The 25141-nt window shown below is 38.6% G+C and overlaps 1 protein-coding gene across 1 annotated transcript; it reads right to left on the bottom strand.

The window, feature by feature from the left end:
* Positions 1-1109: 1109 nt before the first annotated feature.
* CCDC34 (coiled-coil domain containing 34) lies at positions 1110-23418 on the bottom strand. Its single transcript, XM_024558663.3, has 6 exons — positions 23006-23418; positions 17203-17338; positions 11484-11591; positions 3980-4138; positions 3318-3459; positions 1110-1594 (listed from the first exon to the last, which is right to left on the bottom strand). Exons 1-6 carry the CDS (start codon positions 23338-23340, stop codon positions 1380-1382), a joined length of 1095 nt encoding a protein of 364 aa, XP_024414431.1. The 5' UTR covers positions 23341-23418; the 3' UTR covers positions 1110-1379.
* Positions 23419-25141: the final 1723 nt, after the last annotated feature.

Genomic DNA, 25141 nt, shown 5'->3' with positions numbered 1-25141 from the left:
GTCAAACTCATTAACTACTGATTGAATGAAAGTCTTATTAGGAGTATGTTTATAGCTAAATGATGCCTAAGTGATTTAACCTACTGTGTGAAATTGAAGGTTTCTTAGATATAACAACTGTTACTAAAACCCCAGGAATTCAAGCCTATGCACATTATGTTTTCCACATCCAAGTTTATTACTACTCTGGCAAATTCTTCAATCTATCTATATAGGTAATTTTACTCACGTAGAATGATCATCTGTAAATTTCATCGTATCTAAGAGGTTCTGAGAAGAGGTCAGGCCTGTAAACCTCACCAATATTCTGGTCCCACACACCCTACTGACTTCCCCAAACGGTTCTCTGCTCAGAAGTTTCCTACATTTCTGATGATATGAATACCCTTCGAAGATCTCATTGCCGTTTGCTTGCATTGATCAACTCCACCGCAGGCTAATCACAGGAAAGTTGGCAAACAACTAAAATAGCAGAAACATGGAATGTATTCTAAATAGAAGTCACTTTTAAATAAACTTACTGACTTTATATTGCCACAATAAATTTTCATTTCTTGATGGTCCCCTAAAAAAAGATACAGACTTTTAAAATTTAATAGAAAGCGCTGAGTGCTATTTTAGTAATCCTTTGAACTATTATCTTTAATATTTATTAATAAGATCTGTGATCTCAACCGATAAAATATCACTTAACATTTAACATTAAAATACATTGGACTGATGATCCTAATTTCAAAATTAAAAACATAATAATAAGAAGAATTTGTACAAAGTACAGCATCATGTTATTAGTGTCTCAAGGTTACTAATATGCAAGATCCAGAGCACAAAATGTTTTTAAATTTCCTTTCAAAATCCCAACCTTCATTTCTTTGTTATAAAACATGCCTTCACTTAGTTATTTAAAAATATTTACATAGAGAAAAGTCATCCAGCAAGACTGGTTTTGACTACTATAAGATTCTAACTCATTTAGATTCTTCTAGGAGCTATCTTAAGCACGCTGTTTGGAAGTGCTTGAGTCATTTAGTCTTAATCTTTTATGCTTATAAGCATTAACACAAACAACATAGAGCACAAAAGAACACAAAGAAATCTGTTGGTTTTACTGGTGTCACAGTGGTTTTAATACAAGCCAAATACAACTGTTAGATATTTGGTCACTTCTCCTTCAAAACAATATGCCAAGATCAACCTTAAAGCATGTACAAAAATGAAAATGTATAAAATATCTTCATTAACTCTAAGAACTCCATATATAAATTGGAGCAAAATTTTGAACTTGTCAATAATCACATTAAATGCTGAGCAGTAAAAATCCAATTTTTGACTTTAAAATTAAATAGCTACAGGTAAAAGTGTGCAATTTCCCACGTCTGCTATCTTTGTACCCTGCACAGAGTTCCAAGGCAAAGATCGCTTCCAGCTTTGTGAATTACCAGGGACGACGACCTGTGTGGCTGACTTATCACAGGCCTTCTAGTCTTCTTTCCTGACAGATCCTTAGCTTCTTTGGGAGGAGGCATAGGAATTGGTTTCCAGGGAATTGGGTTATAAAAGGCTGGTTCTGGATAAGAATTTCCACTGTAAAAACCTAAAATTATTAAAAAATCAAAACAAAACAAGATAACTTGATATCAAAGAAACTAGGTATTTTTAAATTCCTAGAAAAATCTTAAAATATCAAAAGGGCAAAAAATCATTAAACCAATCTGACTCATTTAAAATGAACTCAAATACTTTCAAACAAGTAACACTTTCTAAATATAGTAAATATTGCAGTAAAAATTAACATGTAAATGATAAAACTAAGGGTCCAAAAATGCTAATGTTAAATCTATATAAAAACTCCTAAAAATTTTACTAAGAATTTAAGTTCAGAACCCTTAAATTGAATAAAATCTTCATTTTCTTAACTAAACACAGGCAATCACTAACTGTGTATTAGTTCCCCCCAGTCTGACACTGAAGTTTACAGAAAAAAAAAAAATTACACTGCCTAGGTAGCTAAAGTGAGTCGGGATTCTTAGTTAGAATCACTGAAATTCTAAATTACTGCCACTCGAATTACTAGGATTTCATAGCATCACTGTAATTTTGAATACTAATGAGGAATGCTCTCCTGGTCGAATCTCTATGAAGTGTTTAGTGAGTTGTGATGTCCAATAGCTAGTAATTCTGAAGGAGAAACACTTGTAAGTCATATTCAAATCCTCCAGTCACTGTACACATGTAAATTCCTTCATTTCATAATTTCTAAAAATGATGTGGGCTTAAGAATAGAGACTTAAGGGCATTTGCAGACAAATATGATGCTTACTAGACTAAAACTCATTAAAAGCAAAAAAATAAAATCATCCATTATTTTAGCAGTTAACTTCTAGTCAATTTGTAAATGGCCTCCTAAAGTTTGAACCAATCGTCTGGTTCAAAGCGCTGCTTATTGCACCTTTTTCAAAGGAGAAAGAAAAAAAAGCGGAGCAGGCCGTGCTCGGTAGCCGGCGCGCCGGCCTCTGCGACACGCAGGCGAGGCCTGAGCCCTGACAGCAGGAATGTGTCACTCAGGCACTGGCAGCCCCTCTGACTGCACAGATGTGTCAACACACACTTCACCAAGATGGTCAAAACAAAGTCTGGAATACGTTCTATTGTGTGAACAAAACAGAATGGGAGTATTTTTAATAATAAATCACTTAAACAAGTGAAGGCAGCTGTCAGCAAGGTATGAGCTTCCAGCACGAAGCACAAAGAAAAGCATGCGCTCCCATGTACAACCAGACGGAGCCGAAAGGCCAGCGGCTGCGTGTCTGCTCCGCGTGTTGTCTACTACTCCACCTGCACAAGGACGGCGTCACAGACACTGCAAACTCCGTCTCAGAGAGGGTTACAAGGAGGAGAGGAAAAATCACCCCTTTCATATGTCCTGTTTGAGGCTTTAAAGTCCAAAAAAAAATACATAACTTGTTTCTTAATGCTAGAAATCATTACTTTGCAGCTTTGCAACTACTGCCTTTAAAATATATCTGATTTATAGAGAATGACAATAAATTTGTAGTATCTCCACAGGATCATAGTATACTGTTATACGATGTTGCAGAAAATAGTACTTTCAAAGAAGAAATGATGTTCGCACATTTCTATTTCTGTCCAGAGAAAACAAAATGGAGGCCACTCACTCCTGCAAGCCCTGTTTCTGTAAGCCCCTCACTCCTGCAAGCCCTGTTTCTGTAAGCCACTCACTCCTGCAAGCCCTGTTTCTGTAAGCCACTCACTCCTGCAAGCCCTGTTTCTGTAAGCCACAAAACGCAAACACCAACCTGTAAGTTTCCCGTTGGCGTACCCATAGCTCTTTGCAGCGGGACGAGGTTTATTTTTTGCATTTTCCAACCATTCCTTAAACTTCTTTTCTGCTATTTCCTTTTTTTCCTGTAATTCAGCTTGACGCTGTTTTTCTTTTTCCTTAAAATGACAAGACCAAAGAATCTCCAGGGATACTCTGTAACTAAAGTTCTGCTGACTTTTCCCCAGCAGCTTCCCACCCCAGGGGCTTACTGATGAGAAATAACGAGTCATATCCCTCTAACTGAGAGCACAATTTAACATGTTCAGGGATGTGATATGAAGGTGGCTGCCTCTGTACAAGACATCAAGCCCAAGAAGGAAAAAGCAATTTGCTATTTTAAAACAGAATAGTGATTTACAATGATGTAATAAAAGTACCACCAAAAACATTTAAAAGCATTAACGATGATAAAAAGAGTTTGAACCTAACTGAAAAAATATCAACAGGCTTATTAACATTTCCCACCTAAGAAAACCATACATGCATAATCATTTCTGAAGCTTAAACATAGTATAATAAGTAGGGATAGCTTCCTATATTTGTTTTATGCCAATTCTCTATTAGCGGCTTTTTATGCAATACGGTTGATACACATGAACACCGAGGCCGTGTACTCTACGTGCTCACTTTAAATACCTTTTCTCTCCTCTTCTTCTCACACTCTTCAGCGTTTTTTTTCTTCAACCATGCTTGATATTTCTCTTTTGCTTTTTCTTGTAAATGTTCTTTCTCCAGTTCCTTTGCTGCTTTTTCTTCCATTTCTTTATTAATTTTTTGTTCCCTTTCTTTTCTTTTCTTAAATAAAAACAAAGGAAGTTTAATTGGAATATCTATAGTTATCCTCATACAAAGAAGGAGTGTTATATACAATAATCTCCTAGACTTCAGTTATTTCTTAAAATAGGTGGCAAAAGTGGCTGACACAATTTGGCCTGTGAAAATATGTAACAAAACCGCAATTACCTGGACCACTTCAGTCTACCAACTCACTGTAAGAGTTGGCAGTAATAAAGATCTTTTTCTCCAAAATATACTCAGAGCCTGAGACAGGGCTAAGTAAACAGTAGGTGCTCAATAAAGATTTGAATAAATTAGTAAACAGAAATTACAGCCTATTTGATTGTCCTGAATTTGTGTTTTTTAATAATGTTTACCCTCTAAAATGTATGTAACACATATGTACACTTTGCCAATATGATTAGTTGGATAAATCTTCACCATCAGTGAGTTACAGAGGACAAATAAATAACATTTTGGCCCACTAAATATTGCTGTAAGGGCACATACAGACAAATCTTTGGCTATGAATTCTTGTTAAATCTTACACAGACCAGTGGTTGGCAAACTATAGCCCTCAGGCCAAATTATGGTCCACTGGCCCCCTTTATTTTTAAATAAAGTTTTATTGAAAACGGCCACACCCATTTATTTACATATTCATTGTCTATGGTGGCTTTAGCACCAAAAGAGCCAAGCTGAACAGTTGCAGCACAGTTTACATGGCTTGCAAAGCCAAAAACAGCAGCTGGTCCTTTACAGAAAAAGTTTGACACAGGCTATAACTCAGTATTTTTCTTTTCTTATTCAAAAGATAATCTACCAACACAGCTAAATTCTAAACAACCAATGACATGGGTAGCTGTCCGTAGCAAAGGTTTAGAAAATAATCTACAAGGCATAAAGTTTATAATACAAATGCCATACACATCACCCTTCACGGAGCAAAGAAATGCGAGCCAAGAAATTCTTGCCTTGAAAGCAACTTCTAGAATATGTTAATATAAGCAATTCGATTAATTCCCAAGTAACAAACATCAATTACAAACAATATATATACAGTTCTACACAGGAAAGGCAGGTCTTAAAGATCAAAGCTCAAGTCATTCTCCGAGTTGTATTTCCTTCTTGTTGGCAGCCAATAGCTGCAAAGAGGAATGCATTCTTGCTGAGAACTCAATATCCATCGATTTTGTCCACTGAGTATTGGATTTCAACAACTTCACACTGCCAGCAAATCCACAGGGTTAAGAAGGACGTAGGAGAGTACCTCGCTGAATCTCTGTCTGACTCGTGAGACTCCTCCAGGATTTCATCAACAACGAGTCCTCCAGTCCCTACACTGTTTTTAATCAAAACAGCTAACATTTATCCAGGGCTAACTCTGCCCATTACTATTCTACACATTTCATATGCACGTACTATGTCAATTAATTTTTATAACCACAACATGAGGGAGATACTATTATGATCTCATTTTACAAATGAGGAAACTAAGGCACAAGGAAGGGAAGTAATTTGCCTAAGGTCACAGCGACAGTAAATGGCAAATTGCTACTGATCGCACAGACACCGGATTGAGATAATGTTAAAAACACGTTGATGCCAATAACTTCAATTTAAATGAAATGTCAAAATTGCTTGAGATATACCACTGTACAAAGCTGATTCAAGAAGAAATTAATATCTGAATAACCTTCTACTTGTAAAAGCAATTCTGAATTTAAAACTTTCCCACAAAGAAAACTCCAGATAGCTTCACTGGTGGATTCTGCCTCACGTTAAGGAAGAAATAATACAATTACCACAAAAATTATTTTAGAAAACAGAACAAAAGGAACATATCCAAGCTCATTTTAAGAGCCCAGCATTACTCGTATATCAAAGCCAGACACAGAACTTGTAAGACAACGTGAGAAATGAGGCAAGGCACCTAATGTCATCTTCAAACACACGAAATACTTAGTGGTACATTTAACAAGAGATGGGTAGTACCCCCTGTACACTGAACACTAAAAAACACTACTGAGGGAAATTAGAGATGACCCAAATAAATAGAAAGAAAATCCATGTTTACTAATTTAACACTTAATATTATTAAGATGGCAATTTTAATTATCTATATATTTAATGCAACCCCAATAGTGTCAGGTACTTTGAATGCAAGAATGACTAGGAAAATTGATTGGATGGTTCTAAATTGTATATGGAAAGATGCAGAGCAACTATAACAATTTTGAACAGAAAAGAACTGCACATCCTAGAAGTATTAAGGTATAAGAACAGGCTAGCGTGGTACTGGCACAGAATATAATAGATCAATGGGACAGAAGACAGTCCGGAAATAAACTCATATGTATATGATCAATTGATTTCGAACAAAAGTGTTAAGGTAACTGAATAAGAAAAATATTATCTTTTCAACAAATAGTGTTGAAACAATTGGATATCCGTATGCACATACACACACAAAAAGAACCTTGACCCTTAACTGTAGCCATAAATTAAAATTAATTCAAAATACACATACAGGTAAAAAGCTAAAGTTATAAAACTTCTAAAAGAGAACAAGAATATTTTTACATCCTTGGTGGTTTTTTTAATAGGATACAAAACCCACAAACTACAAAAGAAAAAAATTTAAATATGGAACTTCATAAAAATTTAAAACTTCTGCTCTTTAAAAATTACTATTAAAATAAATTAAAGGGGAGGAAATATTTGCAATATACCTATGTGACGGGACTTAAAGAAATATATAAAGAACTCTTAAAATTTATTGATAAAACACACCTTCCCCAAATTGGGTAAAAATTTAAACACAAAACAAAACAAGAAAAGATGCAGAAATAGTCAATAATGCTATGAGGTGAATTGGGTGACCCCCCCCCCCCCATTCATCTGTGGAAGCCCTACCTCAATTGACTGTGTAGGGAGTAAAGACCTTCAAAGTAGTAATTAGTTCAGTCAGGCCATAAGGTCACAGCACTGGGGTCCTTCCATGAGGAAAAAGAGACTCCAGGAGCCCATGCACAGAGGAAAGGCCACGTGAGGGGGTGGAGAGGGTGGGTACATGTATAAGCCAAGGAGAGAAGCCTCAGGGGAAACCAAACCTTGCCAACACTTTCACTTTGGACTTCTAGCCTCCAGAATTCTAAGGAAACAAATTTCTGTTGTTTAATACCCAGTCTGTGGTATTTGCAATGGCAGCCCTAGTAGACTAATACAATAAATAAGCGTGTAAAAGATGCTAAGTATCATTAGATCTCAGGGAAATGAAAACTAAACGACAATGATGTACCTCTACATACTTACTGAAATGACTTAAAATGAAACAAACTGACAATGTAAAGTTTGGCAAGGATGTAATGCGATTGGAATTTTCATACAATAGTGGTGGGAATGTAAAATGATACGAGCACTTTAAAAAGCAGTTTGGCGATTTCTTATAAAGTTAAACACATCCTTACCATGCAACCCAGCAGTTCAGTTCCTAGGCATTTACCCAAGAGAAATGAAAACAAATGTCCACAGAAAAGACTTGTACGTAAGTTGTCATAGAATTTTATTCATAACACCCAAACCAGAAAGAACCCATTGTACATTAACTAGCAAATGGATAAACAATTTGTGGTATTCCATAGAACAGAATACTACTCGGCAATAAAAAGGAACGATCTTAATATATGAAATAGGGAATTATAAAAACAAAAGAATACATATTCCATTTAAATAAAAGTCTAGAAAATGCAAACCTAATCTGCAGGGACAGAAAGCAGATTACTGACTTCCTTGAGGTGGGAGTAGTTGGGGGTGGGGAGCGGGGGGCTGAACGCAGAGTGGGACGAGGGAACTTTCTGGAGTGATCGAAAGGTTCTGGATCTTGACTGTGCTGCTGGTTATACAGGAACATACGTTTGTCAGACCTCATCAAACTTTAAATAGGTGTATATTGTGGGATGGAGGGATGGGGAGAAAATGCAGACAACTGTAACTGAATAACAATAAAAATTTTAAAAAATAAGTAAATAGGTATATTTTGTTGTATGTAAATTATAGCTCAAGGAAGTTGGTTTTAAAACATCAGATAGGCTCCCCAAGGACTTCAGCTAGAGAAGAGAGAATGCAATGCTTTCAGTTAGCAAAAGGAGAACAGAGCAGGTAGGAACAGAGCAGGTAGGTACTCAGAGAGAAGTGCTGAGAGAGAGTAGCCAGCCACTAACTGGCTTCAGGTTTTCTGGTGTTCAAGTGCTGGACTCCACAGGGCACAACCATAAATCTTCCCTTTTTACAGATGGTGCCCTGAGAGAACCTTTGTTTCTTGAAACTAAAGGAAACTAACAGAACAACTGGCTAAGGTTTCTGAACTTCTACGCTGGTTCCTTCGATAGTGCCTGGGACATAGTAAAGGTGTAGAATGCATGAAGGATACACTGATAACAGTGTTACCAATTATACGCATTGTTGACCCAAATTAATTTTTTACATTAAAAAATCAGTTCCATGCTTTGAGGATTCAAAATAATTTTATTTTTAAATAACTTTTTTTACTGCTGGATAGATTTTAAAATAACTTTTGAAAACAATGAAGGTAAAGACCCTTTAACTAAATATGTGATAACCCACTGACAAAAACAAATCTAAAAAAATAAATTAGTTGGCAACACAAATGTAAGAGTACCAGATGAGATAAGCCATTTATTTGAAACAGATTGAACAATTTACAGTCATAGTATAAGAAACTAGCTTGGCTAATGGATACATAAATTCTTTTTGTCTGATTTTTTGACAGAACACAGTGAAACTACGTAGAGAAAACAGGGCCAGAGATACAGCTAAAATGTGAATGATGCTGGAGGCAGCAGAGGACCACACACCATGCAATGTAAACAGAGGAGAAAAATGCAAGATGCCAGACAGAAAGAAAAGAACCAGGAGGGCAGTCTTAGCAAACACAAGTAAATGTAACTACGACTGAAAGCACAAATCTGATAGGTTTTAAAGCGAAAAAAAATTTGAGTAATCAATTATTTCTTAAAATGCACAAAACTTCTGCAGAATAAGTAAACTTAATTTCTCAGGGTTCATTTTTGAACTTTTCTCAACCTTGTGGAGTCCTGCTTTCAATAATTAGTGACTGATGTCAGGGTGTGCCATTTCCCTCCAAAGGAAGAAATTTTTTCTCAAATAATTGGATTAGATCGACCGCCACTAATTAAAGCAGAGAATACATCACCTCTCAGCAGTATCTCACATCCTTACACAAACAACAACTAAATTTGACTGGCATGGTAAAGTGAGCTTAATGGAGTTAGAAGATAAGAGAAGCTTTTAGAGGAGAGAGCATGCTGTTATTATCTATATGTAAAACTATTTTACTTTTCAGTTATAAACTTCAAAAAAGTATCAGCCAAAGGTTGGTAAGGGTCACGGAGACTTATTTTGATTTTGGCATTTATTCCCAAGGAACTCTCTTTTGTTGTCTTATGGGGTGTTGCCACGTTAATAATAATAACATACGTCTGAAGTAAAGAACAAATATATTCATGGTATAACACACGATGTCTAGCCCATTTCCTTCTCTCACCACCTGGAGGAAGAAAGCTGTGTCATCGTCAATTTACTGAAAGGATTTACAAGGTACTCTCACTAATATCACTGGGCATTAGATATGGCAACAGTTAAGTGGAAAAATCTACAATTAAAAATTTAACACTTTGTCTTACAATTTAAATATTTGACTAAGTTCATAAAGTTAGACTATAATAAAAAGGCAGTATCATTCTAAATATGAAAAACTCACAATAGATAACAAACTGATAACAGTATTTAAAAACTTTTTAATTTGTGATCCAACACAAGAATGTATTGAAACTGAAGAAAGATAATACCATTCATTCATTCATTCATTCATTCCAACAACAAATGCTTACTATATTATAAAGCATTACATTAGATCTTATAATGAATTAAAAACAGAAAAATTAATTCCTATCCTTAAGTCTTATAATTACAAAGAAAGGGAAGATATATGCATAATACAAAATAGCAACAAATATATACATAATATAAAGCAGTATATGACAAAGTGATAAATATGAACAAGGATTCAGGAAGGAAAGAGTTTTTTAGCATGTGAGCAACAAATGCTTCATGCAGAAGGAAATGCTGTGATTTGGGTAGTAAAAGGAAAGGTAAGGTGAAGGATGTGATGAGATTCCATGCTGATAAAATATCATATAAAAAATAAAAAGAAACAGAAGAAAAATGTTCTTAAAATTTCTCATAAACACATATCCCTAGGGGCTGGAGAGTACAGCCCAAAGCTCAAAATTTCTTTGAAATCTATTATATATCTTAAAAGTCACATAAAACTTATATTCTGTACCATTAAATATCTATGCTTGCTTTATCATAAAAATAACATTTTTCCTCTCAAAATTTTCCAGCAAAGCTAATACTCCAAGAAGATGGGCCATGATTATCCTGTGTATACTCCCAAAAGAACGCCCTAAGAGTCAACAGCATAGAATAAATGAACCACAGGTAAAAAATGACATGATCCCAAGAGCCGAGTAGAAGGTCTTTAACCAGCCAGGCTAGAATTGTTAAAACGTTATTCAGAAGACAGTGAAGAATCATGAAAAATATTTTTTGAACTGGGAAATGACGTTTGACTGTTTCAGCAAGGTTAGTCTGGCAAGAACACAGAGGATGGATTCATTCATTCAACAAATATCTTGGGGCATCTACTAAGTGTTAGATATTGATCTAGAGGCTAGAGAACTGAACAAAAAAATCAAAAATCGGTGCCCTTATGAAGCTCACATTTCGGTATGGGAAAATAAACAAACAAAAAAACAAAGTTGTAAAATATAATGAGACCAGCCAGGAAGAGATCACAACAGGAGAGTGGTGATTTAAAGGAAAGGAGGGGATGACTACAAACCGCAGGAGAATTCCGATTATGCCTGGGTGACTGAGATGACAGAAATGGAGAGTTAGAACAGTTCTCACACAGGAGGAAGGGCAAAAATGGGCTGTTTTAGATTTGCAAGCTCAGAGGCGGCAGCTAACCTCACAGAGAGAAATCCGAGACTCCAGGAGGTCAGCTCTAGGGGCTCAGGCGTCAGGATTACCTGCAGCCACATACAGGAGGAAGCCACAGAAGGGAAAGTGGAGCTATGCAGAGAGCAGAAGGCAGAAGACAGAGACTTCATAAATGTCCAAGAGGGCAGAAAAAGAAATCAGGTCAGAGAAGAAAGCATCTAAGAGATGTAGAGAAACCTGGGTGACAGGAGAAACGGGGAGAGCCCTTTACAGAGGACACATCGGTGTGTGTGTGCATTTCTTCTCTCCTTACCTGTTCGTTCTTTTTCTGAACCCATTCCTTGTGCTTTTCTTCAGCAATTATCTTTCTTTTTTCACGTTCTTCCTCTTCTTTTCTTTTTTCTAGCTGTTGATTTAATTCCTGTGGATATTATTCAAACAAAAGGCAACATTTAATAGAAGTGCTCAAATCACATATTTTTCAAAAGGCTGACATTAACCAAACCAAACAAGCACAATTTCCTTTATAGGAAATATACCATTAGTGACAATAACTTAAGTAACTAGTCTGTGATGAAAAGCAAGCATTGGTAAAAAGTATGTCATTTTTTAGAAATGCAAATAATTGCTTGGCAGCAAAACACTAGTTTCTTAGACTAAACTTCGGCTAAATTACCCTCACTGAAATCAACTTTCCCACACATAAATTTTGGCATCACTGTGTGCTCTTGGCAGGAGCTCAAGGGAATTGCAACCTTTTTCTACAGTTATAAAAAGCTTTTAGATTCTTGAGGAAGATAAAGGGTAGGAATTAAATAATCCCTAAATTTAAAAATTTAATTCAGAGTCATACCAAAGAAGAGATGTACAGAAGCCATTCAATTTTCTTTAGGAAAAAAAAAAAATTCCAGATTTTCCTTCACTCATTTTATAGCTGCTGGAGTGTAAAACAAAACCACAGTCATATCCCATATGCCTTGCTGTCACTGGAATCTACACGTTTGGGCATTTCCTAAGGAGAAAGAATGTGGAAGGTATGGCCAAATAAAACTCCACGCTGAATGCCACCAGTCTGTCACTCATCAGTTAAATTACTGCATTAGTTGAGAATGCTGTTCAAACTAGACTCCTGGGACTCTACTGCCATAATTACTGGTTATTTTTCTTCTCTCTCCTTGGATAGTAATAATCAGATCCATTTATATATCTCCCATAGGACCTCCCTTGTCCTTCCCTCTCCTCCCTTTCTGAAAGACCAACCTACGTGGGCACCGTGGTAGTGGGAAGGACAATTTTCCAATCTCAGACAATTCCAGTGTGTTCGATCAAATGAAGGTAAAACTTGACACCAAGAAAAATATCTTTTGCATTTCAGAACACCTGAGGCACAGGATACCTGTCTTCCACGTCCTCTCAGCCTAAAATTCTGCTACAAAGAAAAAACTGCCCTCGCTCATTCAGGAAGTCTTCCACGTTTTAGATTCTAGACTCCCCCAGCTTCTGATGTAAAATAGCCATCGTGGTTTTAAAAAGATTCTTCATGACCTCTGTAGCTGCTATTCCTTGCTTATTCACTTAATACTTTTTTTACGAAGTGCCTTCTATACATGCAGCATGAACTGAGATACACAGATGAAATTCCAGCAGTCTCTGGTCTAATCTCCTTCTATGAACACAGAAGAATGCAGCACTACACTGGGAGGTAGTATGTACAATATGAGTTCCGAAAAGGGAAAAGAAGGGAAGATGAGAGGAGAAACAGTGTAGACCAGGGTGGTCAACAATGAGCACTGTAAGAGGAACAGTGAGGAACTGGCTTTCCTACAAGACATCGAGGTGGTGGGGGGGGGTGGTAACTGGGCAGAAAAAGGGCCTTTTGAGACAGGCAGAATAAACTGAACACTATGAAGCAGTAGCAGACAGCAAAGGGGTGATTTAGAACTCAGTGATAAAGGTTAAAGACAGCATTAAAGGGATCAGAACTATTCTGAGGGGGACTGACTAGGAGGCTGCCACAGTAGATGAGTTGCAGGGGGAAGAAGGCTTGGACTTGTGTCGAGAAACAAAAAGGGGGAATTCGTGTATGTATGTATGAATGAATGAATGACAGGCTAGATACAGATCTAACAATCATATGTCCAAAATCTCCCTACACAGTCCTCAATTTTGTTTTTAAGAAAAGTAATCATTTAGATACATAGCTAAAGATATGATTATGTTTATGTACCTTCTTAAGATTCTTCGTATCATTAAACTCAAAAATCAGAAAAAAAAATCAGACTTTGTGCTCCCATTTTCTGGCTCACAGATTTTGGTTAATGCTGACATTAGAGCTAAAGATAAAGGGAGGGTCAAAAGCATGTAGAAAGGACTACCACTGACCCAGGCAGTGCTCTAACCTCAGGATGCCTGTTCAAGCAATTCGCCACCCCAAAGTATACCTCCCATTCTGAGACCTGACCCCCCCTTCCACGCTGGCTCTCTCAGAATTTCCCACTCTCACTGCCTCCGCTGCTGAACACCAGGGCAAGGCTCTTCCAGACACAGCTGGAGCCTTCTCTCACAAGGCCCCTGCACCATCTTCTGGTACCCCACCCAATTTCAGCAGGATTGCAGCTATTTTCCCACAGAGTAAACGCTTGATTATAGAAAATGAATCCAAAGAGGATGCTAAACAGCAGTTTTATTTCAACAACTTTCATCAGCTTTCAAAGAACGGTGTTTAACACCGAAGGTAACAATCACAAACACTGACAGTTTTGAGTTTTACCAACCCATCATCCAGACTTACTCCTTCGTTAAGGGCTGCTAAGTGAAATGGCTCAAGGAAAGATGGTGGGGGGGGAAAGGCACCTGGATTATTCACAAACTAGATACCTTTTATGATTTAGAACAGATAGTACTAAAATGTTTAAGCAAATGTTAAAAATTAACATTACAAAAAGCCATAGAGAATTCAGGGCAGCCTGTTAAATAATTTTTTTAATAATAAAAATATAAATAAGATTGACATGACCTATAAAACCAATGTTAGTTTTTCATAATACTAATATTCTACATTTATCATATTTATCATCTTACCATAGTTTAAGGAATTTAAAAAGTTTGTTAAGTGGGTAATTTTGATGGGTTAGAATAATTCCTTATTTCAACCTCAAAGAGACGTGTGAAACAGATCTAAACATCTGTCGCTGAAATCAAATTTATGGGAAGAGAGGATCTTTTCACTTACCAACTATCCTTTAAATTTTCCTTTACGTTTTTAGGAAAGAAAAAAAGAAATTCGTGGTTAAGTTCAAAATTAAATACTAAGTCTGAGCCATTTATTTCTAAAATACATCTTGGTATGGTGGATAAAACACTTATTAAATTGGAAGTCAAAAGAACTAGGATCCAATCCCGGCTTAGCCTCCAACTAATAACCTGGGCAAAGCTACTTTCTGCCCTCATGTTCAATAGGAACTGAGATGAACTGTTCTTTATGGTTAAAATTCTGCACTTTTCATGATGTTTGCAAATGAATTAGAGAACGCAACAAAAAAGGACAAAAAAATAAAGAAAGCATAGCTTATAAAAAAAACAGAAAGGCATCTAAAGAATGTGAATACCACAATGTCTGAAAATAAGCTTACAAGAAAGTGAGGAGTTGGCCTGTAGGTTATGATACCCGTGGCACGACTGATACAATAAGATTCATGCTGAAATATTTTAATTGCTTCAGTCACCTGATGATGTAGAAGTGATGTTGTAAGAAATGTCACACTACTAAATACATGAAAGGGTTTCAATCATTCAACCAATTATGTTCTGCTAAATGCTTAGTCACTGTGGTAGGGACTTTATATTCACTATTTTAGTCTTCTCTCAGAACAAATCTTCAGTAGTTTATTATCTCCTTTAACCCATGGCAACTGTCACCGAGTGCTTCCTACAGAGTGGGCCATTTCCGGATGTTCACTCCGTCCCCATGATGCAGTGAAGTAAATACCGTTTTCCCCCTTTCACTGGGAAAGAAATCAAGGTGGAAAAAGGCTGAATCCAAGAAGTACAGCTCAGGAATATACACTTTTTAAGTCTCTATTCCTAATGTTTGGCTTACAGACGAAGAGACTGAGGGTCACAGAAGTGAAGAGACTTTCTCAGGGCCACGGAGCTCGAATGGTAAGGCTAAAGTTTCAGCCTCGTTCTATGGGACTCCAAAGCCCTGGCTCCCTTATGCACTTAATTAACTTCTCTTATTGTATGTCGATTCTAAAAATGACCTGAAGTGGCCCTCACTTCAAGTGACTTCTAGTGAGGACAGAGACAAAGCGAAATACCATAAACTGAACCCCACTTTACCACTGACTCACTAGATCAATGTTTTCCAAACCGTGGCTGTAAAGCCAATTTAATGGGATGCGGCCTTAAGAAAAAAAAAAAGAAAAATAACAGAATACCAGGTTTTGCAAAAACAAGATATTATTTTAAGTTGTGTGTGTGTGTGTGACATGAAGCAAAGTAGATTTCTCATCGGGAACAATATTTTGAAAGCTACTGAACTAAGTAATGGAGTCTCAATAATACAAACTAATCCTGAAAATAAGTGACACTGTGAACAGCAATGATATGAGTAACAGTAAAACAACATGAGCCATCTTTATACTTTGTCTCATTTAAACCTCACAAAAATCCTGTGACACCTACATTATTTTACCCTTATTGTAAAGAGGAGGAAATTGAATGAAACATAAAGTTCGAATAAGCCTGCCTGACATTAAACCACATGGCCTTCCCAGACTCTGTGCCCTGCTAAGAGGAAATAAATATTACTGTGCACTTTTCCAGGGATAAATCTGTATTTTAGGATATAAAGTATCATGCAGTAGGAAAACAGCAGAAGGTATTGGTTTTTCACAATGATTTAAATCATGCCGAGCCTCTTGGATATGAGACTGAGTACCTGTAGAAACCCATCACAGCAGTAACTACTAGTTTCTAAACTGACACAGAAAATTGATTCCAAAGAAGACCGTGGAGGACAAACTTTTAGTCCCAAGAATTACTATGACAACACAATTACTGATAGATTAGAATAAGCTTAAATATCCAACAACAGTGAAATGGTTAACTATATCTTCATATATATTTAGTATACTGCACATATTTTAATAATCTTAGCCAGCCATTTAAAAATTACATTGTAGAAATATTTCATGATATGGAAATATACTAATAAGTACGACCAGTAGAAAAAAGCAGATTACAAAACAGTTTGCTCCTGACCATTCCAACCTCCTTGTTTTCTGTGTTGGATGGGGAGAATTCAGATTATGAGTCTAGATATGGAGGATGCCAAAATACCCAAATCTGTTTGGCTGCTAGGTTCTAAAGAGCAAACAGCAAGAGTTCAAAGAATGAGGGATTCGTTTGAAAATGTATCTCAAGCTATCGTTTGAGCTTGGAGAGTGAGAGTTCAGAGAGAAAAGTCACAAAGACAAATACCCACAAGCAAGGCAGGGAAGCACGGAGAAAGTGGAAAACGCTGGAAGCCCGCCCGGCAGGTAGCGGTCTCTCAGCACAAACTCACTGTGGGGCGCAGGCTCTGAGCAGCACGTGGGTAGATCACTACCTCTATTTCAATTTTTGTTTCTCTCCTTTCTTGAAAATTGTGCCAAGTATGTGCAGTTGAATTTACTTTAGTTAAACGTACATACGGTGAAGCTCCAGTGTACGCGTCTATATATGCACACTTACACATATTTATTTTTTTAATTGATATGAAAGAAAATCTGGAAGGCTGTACACCTTAACGTTAACAGTCGTTATCTTCAGGGAGTGAGACTAGAGGAGATTTTAGTTTTCTCAATTACGCTTGGCTGTATTTCCCAAATGTCCTCATGATGACCACGTGCTATTTCTACCACAAGAATTACTGCCACAAACAAAGGCAAAAACTGTGTTTTGAGGGATAATATCAACATTTTGATCGCGACAGCAGCTCTACTTTGGGAGCTCAGGGATTAAATAAAAAGAACACTGTCTAGTTTTACCTCTAGAGCTTTCTGGTGCAGACGGTCTCGTTCTTCTTTTTCTTTGCCAACAAACCACACTTCCCATGGTGTCAGGCTGCTTTCTGGCGAGCGCACCTGTTTCTGCTCTTCTTGGTTATCTTTGGATTCGGCCACACTGTTGCAAAAGAGAGGACACTGCGGCACTCATACTCTTTGGCTTAACAGTCAAAATCACTTAGCTGTACAGTAAAAGCAGAGTTTAATAGTATATAACAATACTGTGATATTTTATAAGTAAGTTTGTATGAATTACATATAAATATACCTCTGAAAAACCACAAAAAGGAACTCCAATATTTGAATTAAAGTTTACCCACCAAACTACCTTTGAAAGCCTTTATCTTCTAAAATTACATGATTTTAAAAACCTATTGGGATGACACACACCCAGCCCATTTGCCTCAATGACAACAATATTTTATTCTTAAAAATCTTATATCTGGACAACTAATTACAATGCATTATCCTAATCAGATCCTAGAGCAGTCTTTTCCCTTCTCCTCCCTTTAACAGTTTAGGAAAAAGAATATGTATATATACAGAATATGTGTGTGTGTGTGTATATGTGTGTGTGTATATATGTATAGATAGATAGATACAGCAAATGAGGTAACGATTAGAGATTCTGGGTGAAGGGTGAACAGAAATTCTTTAAATGCTCAGTTTTTCTCCCAGTTTAAAATGGTTTTTGAAATCATTGAACTCTCTAACATTTTGGGTGACTCCCTTCTGCCAGTTCTCAGACAGAATGTGTGTGACTGTTCACAGTCCGATTTCCTCCTACCACGCTCACCATCTCCACAACGCACCTCTCAGTCTGTCTTTTCTGGGTATAGGGAAAAGTATCTACTCACTCAGGCTAAAGAGAAGAGGGGAGGGGAAATGTATGTAAGTAAATGAAGAACACAGGGGTCTGGCCAAATACACAAGCTTCTTAAAACAGGAAAAGCTGATTGGCACCCACGGAAATAAAGGATATTCAGAACCCAAGGCAGCTCTCCATACTACAGGCCTGGCCAAAAGTTCATTTGGTTCTTTCCATAAGATGGCTCTAGCAGTGCTTTGTCGTCAACTTCTTTGGAAACAATTTTGTTAGACTGTGTTGTGACGGCTGTCATATCAGCATGCATTTAAAAAAAGCTTAATCAAAATTGGCGAATTTTTGTGTAGCCATTTTAATATTGACAATGGAAGAAAATATGCGACCTTTTTGGCATATCATGCTGTATCGTTTCTAGACAGGTAAAAACGCAACTAAAACACACAAAAAACCCATTTGTATAGTGTATGAAAAAGGTGCTGTGACTGATCAAATGTGTCAAAAGTGGTTTGTGAAGTTTCATGCTGGAGATTTCTCACTGGGTGATGCTCCACGGTCGGGCTGACCAGTTGAAGTTGATAGCAATCGAATCGAGACATTAATTGAGAACAATCAACGTTATACCTTGCAGGATATAGCCGACATACTCAAAATACACAAATCAATGAAGTTATTGGTGAAAATGAAAACTGCGTCTTTTATTTTATAGAAAAAAAAACATATGGACTTTTTGGCCAACCCAATACATTATGTAAGTTTAGTTCTTCATTCCTACTTCAGTCAACCAATTGCCTAACTCACTTGAATTCACGTTTTCTACTTCATAGCTTCAGCTTACCTGTTTTGTTCTGCTGCTATTTCTCAACCCATCCATGGCCTGCTGGAATTATTAGTCCAGTGGGGAAGAGATACTAGATGTGTTGTTTATTTCTTATTTGTATCTTTCGTTCTCAGTCTTGCAGAACCCCCTCATCTGCTCCCATAGTTTCAACTATCACTACGTGCTGATGATGCGCAGATCAGTCATCGCAGAGCAGATCTTTCTCCTAAGCCCCAGGCCTTTATTTCCAACCAACTTAAACATCAAATTCAGTGAGTCCAAAACAAATCTAATCATCTTCCACCGTGCACCCACTACCTTCCCTCCCCAGCAAAACATAATTTACTCTTCTTCTTATAATTCTGCCTTAGTGAAGGGTACCACCACTCACCCAGGTAGCCAAGCCAGGAACCCAGATAGATCTCTGACTCCTCCTCTCCCCACCCACATCTGATGCTCCCTACTCCCTCACGCATATAATTCCCGGTCATGTCTATTCCACTTCTTTCAGTTTTCTCAAGCCATTCTCCTCTCTTCCAACCTTACAACCACTGTCTGATCATAACTGGCCTTTCTCCCTCCATTTCCAATCATTCTCCACACCGTTGCCAGATTCCTCCTTCAAAGGCATCCATCTACCGTGTCACTCCCCATCTCGAGTTCTTCAGTGGCTCCTCTGCCCACAAGACGCAGTCTAAACTCCTGACACCTGTCAGCTGGCCCCTGCCCATCTCCCAGCCTCTTCTTTCTCCAATGGCTGATCCAGACTATACATTTCAGTCTTTGTTTGAACTTAAGCAGACAGATGAATGTGCCCTGCCCTTGTACTCCGCAGCTTTGCCTAAAACCCTGCAATTCCTTTCCTCCACCTCCACACAAGGCCGAGGTAAGAGCTTAGATATGGGAGTAAAACATTTAGGGTGGACCTCTACCTGCCTCTTCCTAGTGTACATTTTTAAACCTCTTTACGCCCCCATTGCTCATCTGTAAAATGGAGACAACAGCAGTGGCTACCTCAGTTACACTGGATGAGACAGTCCGTGCTAAAGCGCTCTGTACAGTTCTGAGCCCTCAGTAAACATTTGGTGCATGTCATTTAGTAGCAGAAGGAGGAGGAGGAGTATGGGTAATTCCTACTCTCCCTTCAAGACTCAACTCAGGCATTATCTTTATTGCCTCATGGTGAAACTCTGCAAAAAATCTGGACTAAGCACCTGGGGCTTTCTGTCACTTGTCCATCTCTGCCACAGGCCATGAATTCCTAACATGTCTTAACTTATTCTTTATTTCAAGAGTCTACCTTAGGGCCTCGCATACAGTAAGCTCCTAAGAAATGTTTCCCGAGAGAAGAAATTAATGAGATCAGTGTTTCAGAAAATGACACTTTAAATATTTGATATCTTGCCTTAACATTTTTAACCAATGTGTTCAGAATGTTTGGCATATATACTAAAGCTCTCCCCAAAATCAAGAGAGGCTTGATAAGAAGCTGTTCTTGACTAAAATATCTATTAAGACACAGGTTTCCTAACGGATAGAGTGATATAAAAACCATCATAAGTCTCAATAAACAGCAGGGCCAAAGCACATTACAAAAGACTCCAGGAAAATACTTCTGACCATCTTGTCTGAAGTCAATTGTGAGCTTCACCTCAGTCCACTGCAAGGTCAATATATCCTCTAAGCACGGCGATATTTACACCTAAAATACCTTGAGTTCATATCCATAATATGCAGCTGATACCGAGTCTAGCTCAAAAAAGGCTCACCCTGTAAGTTTTGCCACAGTCAGATCACTGAGACAGATGAAGGATGGAAAAAAGGCATAAAGTTCCAGGCAGCAATATGTTTACCCCCTGGTCCACAGAGAAGATGCTCATTACCCAGAACTATGGTTGGACTGTGGACTCATACCTCCTACTTCCCTCATCCCATCACCCCCAAACTGTTCAGGACACCAACTTAAGGTTAGAAGTAGGAAGAAGAAATGAGAAAATTATTTTGACACTTATCTTTCCTGAAAAGTGCTAGATTGTCTGAAGTGTTTGAGAACAATTCCTGCATCTATCTGTTCCCTGGGAAGTGGGAAATAAGCATTCGGTCAGCACACATCTATTAAACACCGAGTAAGTATCCCATGTGGCACACACAAGGCCTGACAACTCCTGCATTCTTTCCAGACACATCCCACCTATTTCTTTGACTCGTAGGGAATGAACTATGATAAGGAAAGCAGCCTTAGCTCTATAATGCCACCAGCTCATTCGAGCTTTGGCTAAGGGGAGACATAAATCTGCCCAGCTCCTCTGCTAAGCTCCATCTGGTCAGGGCTTTGGTTCTTGGAAGCCAATGAAAGGTCTCAGTGGCTGAGCTGTGGTTTCAATGGCCAGCATTCCTTAGGCCACTAAACTGTGTCTACATTGTCTTGTTGACTAGACTCAGTAAGTACTTTCCAAAGCCTTAAGATGTATTTTAAAAATCTTTGGAGCTACCCTGGCTAGTGTGGCTCAGTTGGTTGAAACATCTTCCTGTAAACCAAACGGTGGCAGGTTTGATTCCCAGTTAAGGCACATACACAGGATGCAGGCTCAATCCCCAGTTGAGACACATATCAGAAGGCAACCAACAGATGCTTGTCTCTCACATCGATGTTTCTCTCTCTTTCTCTCCCTTCTTCCCCCTCTAAAGTCAATTAAAAAAAATGTCATAGGGTAGGAATAAAAAACAATTTTGTTTAAGTCTTTGGAGCCAACTGAATCCAGAAGAATCCCCACAAAGGCCCACATGAAAATAGACTCCTAAAAACCTAATTCTACCATTAGTTCTACTACCAGGTTGATCAAAGGCCTGTTTCTTGTTGCTACAACCAGTCTTGACAAGCAGCTTAATGATTATGCTTACTGATCCCCATTCCCACCAAAGTATTTACTTCTCATTCTTAAGAGTCTCACTGTTATAACTGTGCATGAGTCCCTTCATATGGTTCCATATTCCATTCACTCACTGTTATGAATGCCTTATATGAAGCAGGCCATCTTGCTGCTTACACATAAAGCATGGGTCCTCTCGTCTGTATTTCTTAGATCTCCTGTACTATGCCTCACACAGATGGACAATCTGAAACTTGTAAATGTTTCTGATTGCAAAGGTGACAAAATGAACCTACCCCAAAGTGGAGCTGCATTACTGTGTCTGTCTCAGATAAATATATTCCTGCATGGATGGGGCCTTTGTTCCTATTTGCATACTAATAGGCATCCAGTATCCACTAATAGGCATCTAATACAGGGAAGAGAGAACGCAATAGGTATAGCTTGGCACTGCCCAGCTCTGCTAATAACTGGGTACATGCTTTTGAATCAGACTTTTTATTTGTATTCTGAGCCAAAGTTGTATTATCTGTACAATGAGTGACTTGATCTAGGCTTTAATTCGATGAGAGCAGAGAACATGTTTATAGTCCCCAATATGTAGACTGATGTGTGACAAAAACTAAATGTTTCCCTAGTGAATAATTGCAGAAATAAACAATTTACGATGGTTTTAATAATCTCTTTGGTTCTAACATTCTTTGACTCAATGACTTCTATCCCACTGTTAAGTGCGCAGATCAGACCCAATGCTGTCTGCGGACGTTGAGGTTGGCATTGTTAAACTCTGCTTCATTTCCTTATTTGTGACATAAAAAGTATAGTGCTTATGACAATCTACTTCACTGGCAATCAGATTTTTTTTCCAAAACTACCAGGTACAACTAGGCGCAGCAGACCACATTTTGGTGTTAAGGGTTTGGACAAGAGTTCTGGTGCCCAGGGTAAGACTTTTGACTATTCATAAGACTCCTGAGATGGTAGCAACATTTTGTGTGTTTGAGACGATGTACGTAGTCCTGGGGAGTGAGACTATAGCAATCATCATATTCTCAGTTTAAAAACGCATTAATAATCATAAAAAAAAAAGTCAGGTCATTTATAAGAATTGGCCCAGGGCTCTCTGCGTGCAAAGAGGAGCACCACCTCAAGAGGCAGGTCCTTGCACAGCCCTTGGGGCGGAAGGCGGGAGGGTGGTGGTTGGCAGGAGGTACAAGAAGGGTCTAAGGAATCCTGAGAACTCCTGTATGAGCCCGGCGGCCTTGTGTTTACCTGGCGCACCCCTGTAACTTCACTCCTCCCAGGCTCGCCCCCTCGGCCTCTGAGTCGTAAGCATCACCGTCCACTTCTTCATCTTCTGCGTCCCCATCGTCGTCAAATGGGAAGCTCTGGTGGCGGAGGGGAGACAACAGCGATGTGGTGGAATTGCTGCAGCTCAGCGGCGGAGATGGCGAGCTCATCACCACCGTCTCCAGCCCCTGCCCTCGGGCGTCCGCCATGAAGGAGGAGAAGGAGCCAGAGGAAGGCCGAGACCTGGCCCTGCAGCCAGCCGGCAACCGGGTGTCCAAAAGGGGCGAAGCAGCCCCCCAGCGCCCCGCCGCCCACATGGGGCCCGCCAAGTTCAAACCGGCGGAGCGGCGGCAGAGTGGTGCACTCCCAGCAAGCACCGCGCCTGCGAGCCTGGCCTATCAGAGAGGGGACAGATCCTGCGTTGCCTTGGTGACGCGTGGACGCCCCGAAGGCTTTGTCCAGGCCTGCTGGGCGTGGCTTTCTGTGCTCGGGCCTCTCTTGGGTATAACTCGGCCAGTCGCCTAGGTTAACTCTGCTAGCTCGCAGGCTGGGTCCCGCTCCGCGTTGACAACTTTAAGGGTCTGTCGCTTGTTTGCTGTGGTGTTGCAGTTCACTTGTTACATGAAATATGCTGTCACTGAAGAAGGCAGATAGTTTTAAAGGGAATGAGGCAAATGCCAATAGTACCCCATATCATTACAAGGTCAAGAGTGTAAGCTCAGTCGTGATTTCTTTCAATACACGGCCGTATTTTTTGACGGGAGGGAGGCGAACTTTATCCAAGTGTACAAGTGCGTTCAAGAATACTTTTAGGATAATTTTTCACTTTTAGGTTAGCACTTCCTTTAACTGTCTATGCATGTGAATTTTGGGCACTGGATATAGTTGAGTAAGATAAAAACCGTGCACTTCCAAGTTTCTCATTTTCTTGTGGTGGAAAATCATACCACTGAAGTATTCTATGATATGCCTTTAATGAGGAAAGAAAAAAATGTGGGACCTCGGAAGGAGTACAAGATTGGGAATGGGGATGACATGATGGCAAAGGAGGCGATAGACAGTAAAACTGGATGCTTATTTCATGCTGACAAAACTGTGTACACTTGCAAATAAATATGGCTTTTGTCCAGTTCATCATGCATAATTGCCCCAGAAATATCACAAAATGAAAACTAAAACAGCACACAAAATTTGTTACAAAATCTCCAATGAAATTTAGATCTGCAACATTTGACAAAGGAGAATTAAATATGGTAGGAATGATAGCAACCCAGAACAATTCAGAAGGCAGAAGCTACAATTAGTAAATATAACATGATTTAACTATTCAAATGAATGCTAAATTTTGCTTAAATTTTCAGTAAAAACAATGATAAGGGAAGAGGAGCAACTTAAATGACTAATAAAACTGCTCAAGGAATTAAACTGGCTTAATGGAGTTTTCATTCTCTACCCGTTATTCAATATCAGCATATTTGTTCAAAACCTTTCAAGAGAATATCTTTGGAATCAGTAACAACAGTATTAAAAGGCCCGGGGCCACGTTAGGGTGTCAGAAGGAGGTAAACTCCAAAAGCTATTCCCAACTGACATAATCTGACATAACTGAAGCATAATGGGGAAAAAACACAAGTTTTGGTGTGAAAGGGATCTGGGTTGGAATCAGCGGTTTCCCTGTACCAACTTTTCTTAAACAAGCTGTGTGGCCTTTCCAAGTCCTTACTCCTCTGTATAATGAGATAATTTACCTCCCAGTCAAACTGTGTTATTCTCAAAGCTTCTAGCATAGGAATTGACAGAGAAAATGGTAGATGGTGAAGTATGACACTTAAACTCCAAGATTTTTCCACTTTAACCTCTCGGTATGGAATTCTAAAGTGCCATATACTTCTCTCCCTCCTTAAAATGTTTCACTCAACTAATTATGCCCTTTCCTGGATGCCTCAGAATCATCACAATAACCAACTATGGCAACGCCGGAGCAACAAGGCAAAGAGCCCCATGGCACTGGTGCTCGAACGTAATCGAGCCCTGTGGTCTGCTCTCTTCCAGTGCCTTTTCATTAAGGGGACTGAGAAGCCATAATCAGGTTTGGTAGGATTATATATAAATGTATAA

This window comes from Desmodus rotundus, chromosome 5, assembly GCF_022682495.2.
Source record: "Desmodus rotundus isolate HL8 chromosome 5, HLdesRot8A.1, whole genome shotgun sequence".
Lineage (NCBI taxonomy): Eukaryota > Metazoa > Chordata > Mammalia > Chiroptera > Phyllostomidae > Desmodus > Desmodus rotundus.
The sequence above is the reverse complement of the archived record's forward strand: the minus strand, read 5'-3'. Positions and strand labels throughout refer to the sequence as shown.

Excerpts from the sequence above, each read along its gene's own strand:
- CCDC34 (XM_024558663.3), bottom strand. The coding sequence starts at position 23,340 with ATGTGGGCGGCGGGGCGCTGGGGGGCTGCTTCGCCCCTTTTGGACACC. Across the intron at positions 4,139-11,483 it reads TTCAGAAAAAGAACGAACAG|AAAAGAAAAGAAAGGGAACA; the intron begins GTAAGGAGAGAA and ends TTTTTATTTAAG. Across the intron at positions 1,595-3,317 it reads CGCCAACGGGAAACTTACAG|GTTTTTACAGTGGAAATTCT; the intron begins GTTGGTGTTTGC and ends TAATAATTTTAG.